This window comes from Choristoneura fumiferana, chromosome 26 (genome assembly GCF_025370935.1).
Source record: "Choristoneura fumiferana chromosome 26, NRCan_CFum_1, whole genome shotgun sequence".
NCBI lineage: Eukaryota > Metazoa > Arthropoda > Insecta > Lepidoptera > Tortricidae > Choristoneura > Choristoneura fumiferana.
In genome coordinates this window covers 10,688,576-10,705,363 of record NC_133497.1, presented here as the reverse complement: position 1 = coordinate 10,705,363, position 16,788 = coordinate 10,688,576, and the positions used below count along the sequence as shown (strand labels likewise).

General features: G+C 43.3%; 2 protein-coding genes across 2 annotated transcripts in view; one reads left to right on the top strand and one right to left on the bottom strand.

Annotated features, from left to right (window-relative positions):
- Positions 1-371, bottom strand: part of LOC141443075 (spectrin alpha chain, non-erythrocytic 1-like) — a 15,226-nt gene extending 14,855 nt beyond the window's left edge. The window contains exon 1 of the mRNA XM_074108287.1: positions 164-371. Coding sequence (XP_073964388.1) covers positions 164-371 — 208 coding nt within the window. The remainder of the gene's footprint in view (positions 1-163) is intronic.
- The window catches only part of LOC141443153 (spectrin beta chain, non-erythrocytic 5-like), a 181,496-nt gene that overhangs the window by 63,110 nt on the left and 101,598 nt on the right, over positions 1-16,788 (top strand). The window contains 19 exon segments of the mRNA XM_074108361.1: positions 564-694; positions 1,893-2,115; positions 3,087-3,224; positions 3,227-3,294; positions 3,927-4,015; positions 4,332-4,485; positions 4,958-5,093; positions 5,677-5,889; positions 6,468-6,614; positions 7,208-7,378; positions 7,874-7,979; positions 7,982-8,056; positions 9,751-9,923; positions 10,759-10,949; positions 12,339-12,533; positions 14,151-14,325; positions 15,007-15,119; positions 16,333-16,445; positions 16,727-16,783. Coding sequence (XP_073964462.1) covers positions 564-694; positions 1,893-2,115; positions 3,087-3,224; positions 3,227-3,294; positions 3,927-4,015; positions 4,332-4,485; positions 4,958-5,093; positions 5,677-5,889; positions 6,468-6,614; positions 7,208-7,378; positions 7,874-7,979; positions 7,982-8,056; positions 9,751-9,923; positions 10,759-10,949; positions 12,339-12,533; positions 14,151-14,325; positions 15,007-15,119; positions 16,333-16,445; positions 16,727-16,783 — 2,668 coding nt within the window.

Sequence of the window (16,788 nt, the reverse complement as noted above, 5' to 3'; positions counted from 1 at the left end):
CCGAATTTCATTTGCCCGAATTTCACTTGCCAACGTTAGCCATAACATGTATAGAACGTGCTGTTTTAGGTTTTTTTTTTAATGTCATCATATAGAATGCAGTTAGGTTAGGTTCTTCTTCTTCTTCTTTGTCGTGTCGCTCTGGCAGAGCGGTCGTGGTCACATTGAGGCGTCCGCGTCGGTGGTAGAGGCGGACACAGCTCTCCGAACGATCTCCCGCATACCCTTCTGTTGGCAGACTGTCCTGGCACAGTCAGATACGCCGTTTCTACAGCGGCTTCACTTGAGCAGTCCAGCGCATAGGTGATTACCGCGCGACCTGGTTCCCTCCACCTTTCCTTGCAACGACTAGCCGCTCTATGATTCGCCATCGCCTGGAGAACTGTCCAAAGTTGAGTATGCGCGACTGTACTATGGTCGATAGTGATAGGTTAGGTTAGGTTAGTTTAATATCAACTCTGAAGAAATTACTATTTCAGAAATAAATTACTTTATGGCAAATGAAAACTCTCATCTCGGGCACCCAACTTTACACTAGTAATAAATAATATGTTGTCTTGCAGTCGGTGCTTCGTAAAGGGTACCTGAAGGAGATGATCCAGGTGCTCTCGGACCCGCGCTACGGGTCCAACCTGGCGCAAGTGGACGCCACCGTCAAGAAGCACGAGGCCATCTCCGCAGACATCCTCGCCAGGTCAGAGTTTATTAATAGTTATTTGTGTCACAAGGGAGCAATATGGTGTATTTACAGCGAGGGCGTACATTGAATCCGGAATGTAGCGAGGGATTCAAGTGTTAACGCCCAAGATGAAAATAATTTTGCTCCCGTGTGGCTCATACAACTTTTCACACCGAGCATTAAGAAACTTGAAAAAAAAAACAAATTCTAAATATTATTAAAGAACAACCAGCATAGAAAATGGCGTGGCTTCACAATTATCTACTTCAAAAAATGGCATTTGCAATAAAATACTTTGAAAAGCCTTGAACAGAAAAAGTTGCACTTTGCTTCCTCTCGTCAGGGAGGAAAAGTTACTTTTCTGAAGGAGAGGTGTGAAAAGTTTCTTGCAGGCATTATGGCTTATACTTAACGTCGAGGTTGGCCCCATACAAAGACTGACCGCTAACTGACTAATCATGACTAGTGTAGTGACTGACTCGAGCCCCACGGCGCGGGCGGGCGGCGCATTTGAATAGATTTTGCGCGGACATCGGGGAATTCACATCGCTAATTCGCTCTTGAGACGTCACAGTAGATATAAAAAAGTGACACGGTTGGTTTTCATACAGATTGAGGTGTTTGCGTTATCTAGTGTAATCTATATCTGTGGCGTCACAAGTCCTATTCGTCCTAGTTATCACAAGGTGTCGCTAGTGGCCCCACAAAGATTAGCCTTCCGCTACTCATTACAAGATGTCGCTTGTGTGACATAAAAATCAGCTTTCCCCTATTCGTCACAAGATCTTGTTAGTAGTAGTAATAGCGATGTGGTTAGAAAACTTGACTGTGAAGCTTGAGGTCCCGGGTTCGTTCCCCGGCCGGGGCAGATATTTGTGTGAATAATACGAAAGTTTGTTCTCGGGTCTTTTTTAATATTTATATAAGTATGTAATTATCTATACATATGTTTATCCGTTGCCTAGTACCCATAGAACAGGCTTTATTTAGTCCCAACTAAATAAATTATTGTCAAATATTCAATGATATTATTATTTAATTTTTATTTATTACTAATGTTGCCTGTCCGCTTTCCCTTACTCGTCACAAAATGTCACCAAGATCAGCTTTCCCTTACTTGTCACATAATGTCACTAGTGGCGCCACAGAGTTCCGCTTTCCCCTACTCGTCACAAGATGTCGCTAGTGTCGCCACTACAAACTGTTCTTCCAGGACCGAGCGCTTCGAAGACCTCTCAGCCATGGCGGCAGAATTGGTCCGCGAGAAGTACCACGGGGCGGAAGCCGTGGCCCGCACGGAGCAGGCCGTGCTGGCTCGCTGGCAGGAGCTGCTGGCGCTGCTGGAGCGGCACCGAGGGTCGCTGCTGACGCTGGCACGGCTGCTCGCGCTGCTCAGGGAGGCTGATACTGTGCGGGCTACGCTTATGGACATGCAGGTGAGTTCAAGACCCTATTATAGAAAACAGACCTTTGAGTGTCCTTGTTTCGCAACATTAATGAGGGTTAAAAGACATGTCGCTAGATGGCGTTAGTATTGTAAGGTTTTTTTGATGTTACGGTCTTGCTTGCAATTGACAAGATTTCATTTTTTTAACACCTGTAAATTACTACAATTTATTTCCTATAATTTATTTCTCCATATTTAAAAAATATATGTGACTAGACATGTTTCCTTTGCCTTTTTCACCAGAAAAAGGAGCTGTCATAATTTTGACAACGTCTACGTCAGATTTGCGTGATCTTTTTTTTTAATAGAGACTAGACAAAAGTAATGTATTTATTGTGTGGTAGTTTTGGAGTTATGCCCTTTTAGAATAAGCACATCTTAATTTTTTTTAAATAAATTAATAATCGTAGTGAAATTTTAAAAACATCAGCGTCTATCTCTTTCCAAACAGAATACAGACAACGAATCAAATTATAGTCTTAGAAATATGAATTATTGTCAATTGGGCACCTTTGCGCCAGGAACGATTCGAGGCGGTATTTTTTTATAATATAAAAATATTATTTATGTTAGCTAGTAGATTTATTATTTAGTAGTATTTAGCTCTTAGGTATATGATTGTATTTTCTATAAGTTTATATTCTTAATTATTAGTTATTAGCCAATTGCAAGCAAGACCGTATCGTCAAAAAAACCTGATACTAACTTATTCTCTCCTGTCAGCGAAGAGACAAAAGGAGTACATACAGTTCAATAGAAGAAATGTTGTATAACATACTAACATGCTTATTAAACGACCAATTATAGAAGTAGCTTAAAACTACCACAAAAATGCATGTTTGGCAAATTGTACTATAAACTTACGGTTTAAAGAGTGACTCAGGAAAGTAACTATAGCAACGAGTGTAAAGAAAAGTTTGATCCCACCCTAATCCAGCCCCTCATCATCCATCCATCCAGACGGTGTTCCAGTCCGAGGAAGTGGGGCGGCACCTGGTGGACGTGGAGCGCCTGCTGCAGGCACACGCCCTCCAGGAGCTGCAGCTGGGCGCCCTGCACGAGAGCATCCGGCGCCTCACGCGACACGCCGCCGGGGGGGCGAGGGGGGCGCGCAGCCCCGCAACGACCTGGCCGCCAGGCTACAGGAACTGCACGATGGATACGATAGGTATAATGCTTTATCTGCACCCATATAGTAAATCCTCAATTATGCGTTCAAAAACCATAGGCAATGACCAGCATTACGACATTGGATTCTATTATGAACACGGCTGTATCGTAATGGTCATTACGATACAGAAATAATTGAGGATTTACTATATGCGCCGCGACCACGCGCAGCAGCAGCTCGTGGGGCAGACATACCTACCTAGTTCTCGTTAATGCAGGTCATTCTCAATGGTTCGCGGAACACATGATAGAGGATTTAATATATGGATATAGATAAAATATTGTATGCAACTGTACGTAATTAGGCCTTAAAACACTCATGTGACCCTATTATGAAACTCGGCTACACTCGTGTTTTAGGGACCCCTATTACGATACAGTTGCATAAAATACTATTATGTCATGATTTTAAACTCGATTTAAGACGTGAGCTATCCGGTTTTTTCATTAAGTACACGGTGGCGCAAAAGTCGTCACCCTATCAGAAGATGCCATAATTTTTGCATTTTTTTTTCAACTGGATGGCAAATAAGCAAGTGGGTCTCCTGATGGTAAGAGATCACCACCGCCCATAGACATCTGCATCACCAGGGGTAATGCAGACTAAAATTGTTCATACTGTTTTCACAGCTTGCTGGCAGCTGCCAAAGACCGCAAGTCCAGGTTAGAAGACGCCAGGAACCTGTACCAGTTCCTGGAAGACCACGACGAGGAGGAAGGTGAGTTCTTCATTGCGCATAATGTTATGTACAACATTTACGAAGTATTAGTTTACCTCAAAATAAAGAATAGGACTTCGCTGTCTGTCTGACAAGACTGTTTCTCAGGAACGCGTTTACACATGAAGCTGAAATAAATATCATACAGCAAATATGGAAAAAAATACCGAGATGTATGGAGATGGAGTCACTTAGTTGAGAAGTCTAAACATTTTAACTACTAGTATATCTACGTTCAGTGTTTTTAGATGACCCGTGTGCCGGTTTGGCGTTCTGTGGCAGGGATTCCTGTACTGACCAATCGTTCTGTGTGCAGGCTGGGTGACAGACAAACAGCGCATCTGCCGCGCCGACGTCGCCGCCAAGGACCTCCGCGGCGTGCTGGCTCTGCGGCAGAAGCATACCGCCTTACTGCACGAGTTGCGGGCGAGGGACCATGTTTCGCAGCGCCACAGGGCCAAAGGACAAAGGTGAGCGCCATCTAGTGTGAGCCACAGGAAACTACTTGCGTTAGCTGTTAGCAGAAGGTAATATTTATCGCAGCGCCACAGGGACTAGGGACAGAGGTGAGCGCCATCTAGTGTGAGCCATAGGAAACTATACTTGCGTTAGCTGTCAGTAAACCATCTGACCCGTACTGCGGGTGTGGTACTGCATCTCGGCACAGGACCGAGGGACAGAGGTGAGCGCCATCTAGTGCGAGCCACAAGAAACTATACTTGCGTTAGCTGTTAGCAAAAGGTGAAATGTATCGCAGCGCCACAGGGCCAAGGAACAGAGGTGAGTGCCATCTATTGTGAGCAACAGGAAACCGTAGGTACTTGCTTTAGCTATTCAAATTCAAATATTTATTGGTAGGCTGTGAGTTTGTCTGCTACGCTCTTGCGAATAATAATAGAAATATAAATAAACTTTATTAATGGTAATAACATAACATTTCAGCCTGATCGACGCAAAGCACCCGAAGAGCGCAGAAATCGAGCGCCGACTGGCCTCGCTCAACCAACAGTGGGCCGCGCTGCGGGAGCTTGCCGACGCCAGAGAGAGACAACTAGCTGACGCCGCCGAAGCGCACCAGGTGAGAGCGAGAAGACGTTACAATGTTTCTGACAGACATCATTGACACTGAGAGCTAGTAAAGTTGTGATATTAGCCTATAGCATGGTCTAAAATTTTGTGTGCTAATATTTTATGGTCGAAAATATTTGCTGTAATATTGAATGGCATAATTCTTTTTTAGCATAAAGATTTTTTGCATACATTAAGCGTTTTGGTCTAAACTTATTTAGCTTAAAATTTTAATTACTAAAAGGATCTTCAAAAAACCAGTCTTATCCTTTCGCAAAGGGCCGGCAACGCAACCGTAACTCGGCTTTTGTTTATTGAATTAGGCATTACTTTGCGGTCCATATCAATGAACTAAAACATTTACTTTGCTCACCCGCGACCTTATGATAGCTACATTTATGCAAGGAATGTGTGTTCACGCAGCTCCTCCACCTCCAACACACAAGCCCGACTCATCACTTTCACACTACACTGACGAGTTTCGAACGCAGTCATAGTTCATCCTCAGAGCAACAGAGTAGTTTTTCTTTGACTAATACTGTCAACAAAAAGTACAGAAGCTATTTAAAATAAAATTTAAACTTTTTTTTCAGTTCTACGGCGACGCCAACGAATCCGAGTCGTGGATGAAAGAGAAGCGCCCTCTGGTGGCGAGCGCGGACTGCGGCCGCGACGAGCCGTCCGCCGCGGCGCTCCTGGCCAGACACAAGGCGCTCCACGACGAGATACGCGCGTACAGCGCCGAGCTGGAGACCCTGAGCGCTCACGCTGAGAGGCTCAAGGCTGCCGGGATACTTACGTTACAGGTGACATGACACTTGGTACATACTTCTAGCTATTGGTACGGCATCTGGTAACAACGATGTTAAACTTGTAGCGCTATGTGGGATAGATATAAAAGGTTTGATTTGAGCGCCATCTTTTGGTAAGACAGACTAGGTTTTCCGTGATGATATACAAGTTGTTGGCACTGAGATTGTGATTCTAAAACTCGGTGAAAAGTTGAATGATACTCTCACTTTTATTACCACACTGGTAAACATTATATGCACATAGGCATAGATCATCAAATACAATTTTTGATATCAGCGCCATCTAGTAGTAGCTACACTAGACTGGCGAAAACCGGTTTGTGCTGCCATCTATTGGCGAGTAGAATCTGGGTTAAGGTTACTACTATACTATAGTTATAAAAAAATACACCTCCAACATTCTTTCCAGTTTCTACTCAACAGAGGTTTTTTACTTTTCGATTTTCATAAGTGTTTATTTAGCCTAAATTGACTAATCATACTTTGACTTCGACTTACTTGTGCTGCCATCTGTTGACGTAGAATGTAAATTATGAATGCTGTTGCTTACTTTCATTGACTTTGTGTTCCAGCTCCCAACTGAGGTGGAGTCTGCTCCTGCGCTGGAGGAAGAAGAGTGGGTGAATGAGTCCCGCCTGGTGCCCACCGACGTGTGGGAGGAAGAGGAAGTCGAGAGGCTGGAGCACCGGACCGTTACTGAGGAGCGGAGCGTGCCGCAGGTGGGGGGGGGGGGGATGACAGTATGCGTGACTTGTCACGGCTTTTTTAACCCCCGACGCGAAAAGAGGGCTGTTATAAGTTTGACCGCTATGTGTGTCTGTCTGTAGTACCGTAGCTCTTAAACAGGTGGAGCGATTAGAATGCGTTTTTTTATTTGAAAGCTGAAAAACCAGCGATGGTTCTTAGACATGTTTTATCAAAATCGGTTCAGCTGTTTTTGAGAGATTGAATTTTGAAGTGACAAAGTCGGGGGTTTTCAAACTTTTTTGTTGTTGGTTAGATTATTAATGAACTAAAAAAAATACTTTGCTCACCCGCGACCTTATGATAGCTACGTTTATGCAAGAAATGTGTGTTCATGCAGTTCCTCCACCTCCACACTGTAAGAACACACACAATTCACACAAACCCAACTATCACCACCACCACATTACACTTACGTGTTTCGAACTCAACCAGAGCTCATCTTCACACGATTTTTGCGAATCCCCGCAATTTCAAATTAAAATTGACAACGGAAATTGATGCTACAAATTGACACTGCAAAGTGACACTGAAATTGTCATTACAAATGAATCCCTCTCGTCCCCAGGTCAAAGCCCTCTACGCGTTCACGGGGCAAGGGATATCGATAGCGAAAGGCGAGGTTATGTTCCTGATCAACAAGACCAACCCGGACTGGTGGTCGGTGCGCAAGGCCGACCGCTCGGACGGCTTCGTGCCGGCCAACTACGTGCGCGAGATTGAGCCGAGAGTTGTGCCGGTAAGTCGAGATTTCATGAGATTCGGTGAGATTTTTTGAGATTCGGTGAGATTATTTGAGATTCGATGAGGTTTTTTGAGATTAGGTTAGATGTTAAGAAATTTTTGAGCTAGTCTTTAACGAGTTTTTCAGGGGAGACCGAACGCTTTATTTGGAACCAAAACTACGTGCGTGGGATCTAGCTGAGAGCTGTGGCGTTGATTTGAGATTTTTGAAGTGGGATTTTTAAAACTTAGAATTTTTTCTAGATCATGGAATGTTTTTGAGGTTAATTATGTGGCCACATACACGGAACTCCGTTTCGAACGCAGTAAATCGATACAAATCTATGGACCTACCACATACAGACAGTAATTTTTCGTTTGAACTTTTCTCTAATTCGGAATTCCGTAAGGTGGCCTGTGCGTTCGGAATTGAAATAAACGTACGTGCGTGATGTATTTACGGAATTCAGTGTATGATTGTGGCCGCCCTGATAATTTTAAAATGATTTAGGTCCAAGTCCGCCGGCCGGAGAAGGTCCGCACCATCCAGCGAGTGAAGAAGACGGTCCTGGTGAAGCAAGTGGTGCCCGTGAGGAGGGGCCGCCCCGCGCGCCGCGCCCCCCGCGCCGCCCCCGCACCGCCCCCCGCCCCCCCCCCGTCACCAAGCGCATTGACGACATCCAGAACGACTATGGTTAGTACATGTGAGGTCAGACGAGAGACGAGACAGACAAGAGACGAGACATAAGACGCGAGACGAGACATTAGACGCGAGACGAGACATCAGACGCGAGACGAGACATTAGACGCGAGACGAGACATTAGACGCGAGACGAGACATTAGACGCGAGACGAGACATTAGACGCGAGACGAGACATTAGACGCGAGACGAGACATTAGACGCGAGACGAGACATTAGACGCGAGACGAGACATTAGACGCGAGACGAGACAATAGACGCGAGACGAGACAATAGACGCGAGACGAGACATTAGACGCGAGACGAGACAATAGACGCGAGACGAGACAATAGACGCGAGACGAGACATTAGACGCGAGACGAGACAATAGACGCGAGACGAGACATTAGACGCGAGACGAGACAATAGACGCGAGACGAGACATTAGACGCGAGACGAGACATTAGACGCGAGACGAGACATTAGACGCGAGACGAGACATTAGACGCGAGACGAGACATTAGACGCGAGACGAGACAATAGACGCGAGACGAGACATTAGACGCGAGACGAGACATTAGACGCGAGACGAGACAATAGACGCGAGACGAGACAATAGACGCGAGACGAGACATTAGACGCGAGACGAGACATTAGACGCGAGACGAGACATTAGACGCGAGACGAGACATTAGACGCGAGACGAGACATTAGACGCGAGAACGAGACAATAGACGCGAGACGAAGAATTAGACGCGAGACGAGACAATAGACGCGAGACGAGACATTAGACACGAGACGAGACATTAGACGCGAGACGAGACATTAGACACGAGACGAGACATTAGACGCGAAACGAGACATTAGACGCGAGACGAGACATTAGACGCGAGACGAGACAATAGAGCGAGACGAGACATTAGACGCGAGACAAGCAACGAAGTACGAGGCGAGGCTAGGTAGAGATCCCAGAGGCTATAGACACTTGATACCATTGATGTTGTTCCCAATCTAAGCAAAGATTGGTAATGGATCGGCAACGGATAACATACTTATATAGTAATACAACTAACAACTAAAATACACTTGGCCATCCGGTCGTCGTAATACTTTAATACCGTGTCATTCCATTATTTATCTGTGTCGAAATGCATTTTTATCTATTTAATATATGGATATAGATAAAATATTGTATGCAACTGTACGTAATTAGGCCTTAAAACACTCATGCGACCCTATTATGAAACACTCGTGTTTTAAGGACCCCTATTACGATACAGTTGCATAATAGTATTTTATGCAACTGTATCGTAATAGGGGTCCTTAAAACATGAGTGTGGTTTTATGAATGTGGTTAATTACGTACAGTTGCATACAATATTTTATCTATATCCATATATTAAATCCTCTATCATGTGTTCCGCGAACCATTGAGAATGACCTGCATTAACGAGAACTAGGTAGGTATGTCTGCCCCACGAGCTGCTGCTGCACGTGGTCGCGGCGCCCGTGCTGTAATGATGTATGAAATCTTATTACGATACAGATTTCTGTATCGTAATGACCATTACGATACAGCCGTGTTCATAATAGAATCCAATGTCGTAATGCTGGTCATTACCTATGGTTTTTGAACGCATAATTGAGGATTTACTATATGGGTGTAGATAAAATACTATTATGTAATCTATTTTCATTAACTCGTAGATGAGCTGCTGACGTTGTCGGCGGCGCGCCGCGCCCAGCTGGAGGACGCCATCAAACTGTACAGCTTCTTCGCGGAGTGCGACGACTTCGACAAGTGGATTAAAGACAAGGAGCGCATGCTGAGGGCGGAGGACGCTGAGGACACCGTGGACACCGCCAAGAGGAAATATGAGGTCAGACAATCTATACAAGCTAAGAGTACAAGGTGTTTACTAAATAAATGGAAACCTGAAATCAGATCTAGCTAGATATAGGTAAGTTCCTGCAATTTTTAACCCCCGATGCAAAAAGAGGGGTGTTATAAGTGTCTGTCTGTCTGTGTGACATCAAAATCGGTTTAGCCATTTTTGAGATATTTATGACAACTTTTTGTGGTTAGGTAAAATCTCGTATCGCATAGTATCATTTCGCATAATAATCATATCGCCAAAACTAATATCGGAATAATCTTGTTTAGCTAAGCTGTGCAAAATTGTGAAATAGTTTTATGCGAAATGACTCCTATGCCAGGTAATTTTTTTGCGGAGCTATTATTTTGTTTATGCGATAATTATGTGTTATGCTACGTAAGTTTCGGGCAAACAAGATTATGCCGGAAGGGTACCCGGATCAATTAAACTATACTTAAATCAAGTTGCGTTTTTTATTTCCGTTAATGTGCCAAGTTTAAAAGTTTTCGAATGCCACATACCGATGTATGGCCAGTTTTTATTTTCTTCAAAAACAGCGAAACGCAACTGACAAGTACAAATTACTGACTTAGTAGAAATGGCTGACTTAACAAAACGTACAAACTTTATTTCTTTCAACTCAAAAGAAATATTTCCGACTTAAAAAGTCTATTGTGAGTAAATAGTTTTTTTGATTAATTAAGTCATGTTTAAATATATGCATAAAACTAACATAAAATAAAAAGTTAATTTTATTTTATTCTAATTTTAATGTAATTTAAAAACAAAAACGCCGTTCAGAATTCGTCGCCAGTAAACTGAGCGCCATTATCCCCAGAAATTCGTGACGGACCTGTCGGCGGCGTCCAAACGCTTGGAGCACATCGACGCCGCCGCCGAGGAGCTGGTGGCGACCGCCCACGGCCAGGCCAGCAAGGCGGCCGCCAGGAGACAGCAGCTGCGGCAGCAGTGGGAGCGCCTGCTGAGGCTCAAACAACAGAAGGAGAAGAGTCTGGAAGGGGCATCCAGGTAACGACATCGAATCTTTGAACCTGAAACTGCAGTGAGCCTCACTCATCGGATTAATATTATTAATGCGAAAGTTTGTAAGTATGTGTGTGTGTGTATAAGGCACTTGTCTCACCGCCAGCGAGGAAACGATTGGCTATCGACTATTTTCTCGCTCAAGAAACGAACAAAAGATATAAGATCCTGTGTGAGTAAAAGCACATATATTAATAGTTGATCGCTGACTGTTCACACTGTCGGCGACAACTCGCTCTTACATCTTTTTGTCGCAGCGACAAGAGCTATAAAACTCGCTGAGCTATAGATACTCGCTCAGCGTTGTCAGCTTGGCGGCGGCCGCCCGCACGAGCGAGTCGAGTGGAGCGAGTAATCGCCCGTCGCACGCGAACACTCGCTTACAGCCGAGCGACAAAACTACACTCGCTTCTCGCTGCTCGCCCACTCGTTTCTAGTTACTCGCTCTACTCGCTTCTCGCTCATCGTCGGCGGTGGGACAAGTGCCTAAAGACCACGGTATAATTCCCACGGGAATTTTGTAAAATCTCGCAATTTTTATTCAACTGCTGCATCTGTCGCGGGTAAACAGTAGTGAAATAAAGCTGGATAACTCACACCTTAAATCGAGTTTAGCTTGACATGTTCCGGGCTAATTCGTAGCCCTTCCTCTCGGAGCACACGCCACGACGGTTGCTGCAAGTCGCGCACTACGTGTATTTAATAAGTTTTTGGTAAAAATTTAGTTTTATTATCATGTATTGTCACCCAAACTGCACTTGCATATCAAATTTCAAGTCAATGCCATTATCTGTTGAGGAGTTCCGTCCTGCGGAGACGATCCTGGCCGTACTACCAGGATGTCACTACTAGATTATTGTATTGTCACGCAAGTTACATAAGTATACCAAATTTCAAGTCAGTCCAACTATTAAAATTTGGTCGAATTTAACTTGCAAGATTTTGATTACATACAGACTACGGGGCAGGTGAAACTAAATAAAAGCTTGTAAAAATATAAGTAAATATTTTTGTTCTCAGAACCTGAATTTTTATAAAAAATCAACGTGTAGCAAAACACAAGTTAGGGTTTTTTTTAAATCTACTACCTATGTGAAAATATTCGGAAATAATGACTCCGAAAGTTGTATAAATTGTGTCTCCCCTCCTTATCTTCCAAATTCCATGTCCAAAAAATATAACGAACCAAAATTGGTTTCACACATGGTCGGATATACCTACCGGTTATAAGCTATTGTCAAAAATCTGTGCTTCTTTTGCTGGTCAACTTTTCACGATTTATTTTTAAAAATGGCTACGGAACCCTACACTGAGCATGGTTCGACATGCTCTTGGAAGGTTTTATTAACATACAGTATTAACCTCTTTTTTTAGCGTGGAACTCTTCAGCCGAACCTGCGACGAAGCCCTAGATTGGATGGGCGAGAAGGAGCAGCAGCTGGCCGCGAGCGGAGCACCCGCCGCGGACCTGAGGACCGTCCAGGCGCTCCAGAGACGCCACGCGCAGTTAGAGAGAGAACTCGAGCCGCTGAGGGAGAAAGTGCATACTGTCAGTCTGCTGGCAGACGAGTGAGTACCATTACCATGTCGTCAACATAACTGATATTTGCGAGCTGTGTACGACAAATTTTGTTGCGGTTGCTTTGAAACGTCTAAACAAAAATAATACTTGAAACGAGTCAAATGGTAAACAGACTAAATATATCCTAGAAAATTTGATAAGAACAAAATAATTTCCTTGCTCACCCGCGACCTTACGATAGCTAAGCTTATGCAAAAATGCGTGTTCATGCAGTTCCTCCACCTCCACACTGTAAGAACACACAAATCACACAAATCCATCTATCACCACCACCACACTAACTGACGCGTTTCGAACTCAACCAGAGCTCATCTTCAGAGTGACACAACCGTACACCATGCTACCAGTTGCGGTGGTTGTAGTTCGTTAGTCTAACAAACTGGTAGCATGGTGTACGGTTGTGCACTCTGAAGATGAGCTCTGTTGAGTTCGAAACGCGTCAGTGTAGTGTGGTGGTGTGATAGATGGGTTTGTGTGATTTGTGTGTTTCTAACAGTGTGGAGGTGGAGAACTGCATGAACACGCATATTCTGCATAAGCTTAGCTATCGTAAGGTCGCGCGGTGAGCAAGGAAATTATTTTAGTTCATTGATATGGACCTCCGCAAAGTAACGCTGATTCATAAATTTGATAAGATTAAACTCCTTGACTTTTTTCCAATTAAGACAAGAGATTAAAGGCTGTTTCCCATCCATTGATTAGCGTTACCGACGGTTAAATGTGATCCCGTTCCGTTTATTCGAACAAAAACAAATAGAGACGGCATCACACCCAACCGCCACTTACACTAATCAATGGATGGTGAAACAGCCCCTAAATGAATACTACTACTATTGCTACTTAACAAAAATAAAAGTGCAGAAGTTATGTTTATACGGTGGAGAGTTTTTTTTATATGAGATAAAGTAGCAAACGAGCAAGTGGGTGAGCTGATGGTAATGAGCGTTACCTCATGGATACCAGCAACATCAGACGATTGAAGACACGTTGCCAGCTTAGCATAGAATACCTCATTGCAGTAATTATACTGGTTATCTTACTGTCCACCTGGAACAGTGAACATAATGTAAGTACTGCGGCTTGGGGGCAGTATTAGCCAATTAGATGGTGATAGACCTTACACCTGCATTTATATTTATTTATGCAATATTTATTCTATTTTCATGCAGCCTCCTTAAATGGTTGCAAACCCACAGGTAACTGAACCATTAAAGCTACTAGAGCTGGTGAGTGTGTCACGCTAGTTGGCGCTATGGTGAGGTTGAAACAAAGTTTTTTTGTTGAAAATTTCTGTTTTAATGCAAGCTTTTTTTGCTGACTGTACTTCTTGTTGATTGCACTTGTATTGTCATACAAACTACGTTACCGTACCATTTACCGTTGAGGAGTTCCGTCCTACGGAGACGATCCTGGCGGGACAATCAAAATTTAAATATCAGACTAATATATTATATAAGTATGCTAAATTTAAAGTAATCCGTCAAAAGAAAGTAGGTCAAAATGAATTTCCAAGATTTAACCCAACAACAAACGGGCAAGTTGTAAATTACGTCTTTGAGTGCAACATTAAATTGTTTAATTGTAATTTGAATTTTTCCCTCCAGCGTCAAATCTCAATACCCAACGGAGCGAGCGAACGTCGAAGCTCGCCAGAAAGAGATACAGTCAGTGTGGGAGCGGTGCCGCGCGCGCGCCGCCGAGCGCCGCTCCCGGCTCGAGAGCGCCGTGGGACACCAGATCTTCCAGAGGAGCGCCAATAACCTGGACGACTGGCTCCAGGTGAGGAAAACTCAGCTCTTATTAAAGCACAGCATATAGAAAGAAAGAAAGAAAGAAAGAAAGAAAGAAAGAAAACATTTATTCGTGACATTACATGACGTGAAGTGACATGGATAAGAATAATAATAATAAAAATAGAAATAGAATTCGCGATATACTCCGGAAACCAATATGATGGAACGGAGTAATAAAACATTTGCAAATAAACAACTGAAAACAGGTGAGATCGTATGTCTCATCCCAAAATTAGACTTTTATAATCCGTAAACTAATGGAGAGGTAAGTTCTAATAAGACAATTAACAATCCTATGAATAGCTACAGTTTTGTGGCTCTTTACGGCTCACACTCCGGAAACCAATGGGGTGGAAAGTGGTAATAAGACCATTAACACTTCTTACCGCTTGCCCTCATACCAATGGGATGGTAGAACGTTTTATTATGACAGTTAGAAATTTGACCATCTGGGGTTTCCTTTTATGGTCACCATCATTGTCATCATCATCATCTCAGCCATAGGACGTCCACTGTTGGACATAGGCCTCTCCCATAGACCTCGAGTTGCTTTTGTTGAAAGCAGCCGTGAACCCGCCGTCTCGTTGGTGGACGTCCTGTACTTTTTCGTTGTCTGTTATGGTGTTTCTTGTGTTATTTGGTGTTACGTTTGCATTTTTTTTTTCAGAAAGTGCATGAAGAATTGGCGCAGGAAGCGACTGCGAAGGACGTCGCTACCGCAGAGTCATTGCTGAAAGAGCACAGAGAATTAGAAGACGACATCAAGACTCACGATGACGAGTAAGTTGTACAATGTTTTGAATACTTTTTAATATGTATTTCTATGGACTCCATCAGTCTCGTTGTTGGTCCAGCAATCACAACTTAAATTGTTACCCATCTTCTTATTTTGTTAGTAATTTAGTGATTTAATTAAATCAATTGTCACGTGACATTGCTAGCTTATTGTGGGACTAACGGAAATCCAATTTTTGTAATTGTTTAAATAAACCATTTATATTTTTTAATGCCGAAACTAAATTTGGAATTACAGTGCTATGTAACGCTGAAGATCCCGAGAACAGCAGGGCTACTACGAAACTCGAAACTCGAAGTTCGTGTCGTGCGGTCCCTCTGACACTTATGCTATTTAATACGAGAGCGAGAGGGACCGCACGACACGAACCTCGAGTTTCGAGTTTCGTAGTAGCCCTGCTGCTTTTGGCTAGGGCCTTTCTTTTTCGTTTTTTTTTACAAAAGTATGATTCAGTTTAAACCTAACAATAGTATAGGTAGAGTGCCGCGAGAGTTGAAGTGAATGATTACACACACAGCTATATGAAGAACTGATTGCAGAAAAAGAAGAATGAATTAAATGAATGAGTGAATGTCAAAACCCCGCTGTCATTACATGACGTGCTCTTGTGTGCGTGACCTAAAGGATAGTTATAAGATTGGTTTTTGGAGTCTTTTTGTATTTTTTATTTCAACGCCAAATTTTGTTGCTTTTAATGACCGTAAAATCCATATCGAAAATACAAACTGAAAAAGATGCACAGAAAAACCAGAAAGTAGACCAGCGCTGGGAATGGAACCCAGGAAAAAATTACAAAAATACTCCAAAAACCAATCTTAATTTGATTGCTTAATAGCGACATCTCTTGTCCGGGTGAGCGGTTAGTTCCAATGGGGTGTTGAAAGTTTCTCGATAAGGGCTAAAACATAGATGTCGCTAGTGTCGCTGCTTAAGTGACTAAATAAGAAACAAACAAGCTGATATGTGGTGCATAGGAAAAAATTGTGTCTGTACTCCTGTCCCGTGGTAGTGTGGGGGTTCGGAGCACGGACTGCTGAGGATCTGGGTTCGATTCCCAGCGCTGGTGTCTTTTTCTGGTTTTTCTGTACATCTATGTTTCAGTTTGTATTTTCGATATGGACATTTTAAAATAATTGATATTTTCTGGTTTTACTTTATTAAACAAATACATTGACCAATTGTGTATTCTGCGTGCAGGTTTAAGGAGGTGATCGGTCTGGGTCGGCAATTGGTCGGCAACAACCCCGCGCTCACTGATGTGGCCGAACGTATCAAACATCTGGAGGATGAACAGAAGGCCGTCAAGAAAGGTACGTCTGTTACAAACTTCGACATAGACATATCTTTATACGACGTCAAGAAGTTGTCTTAAAATCATATATATATATATATATATATATATATATTTTATTTCGACTGGATGGAAAACGAGCAAGTGGGTCTCCTGATGGTAAGAGGTACCACCGGCCATAGACACCTGCAACACCGGGGGATTGCAGATGCGTTGTCAAACCTAGAGGCCTAAGATAGGCTACCTTAAGTGCCAGTAACTTAACCCGCCAGTTTTTGCTTATTGGTCCTCTGGTTTCAGGTTGGCAGGAGAAGGAAGCGTTCCTGCGCGAACTGGTGGAGTTGCAGGCGTTCAACCGCGAG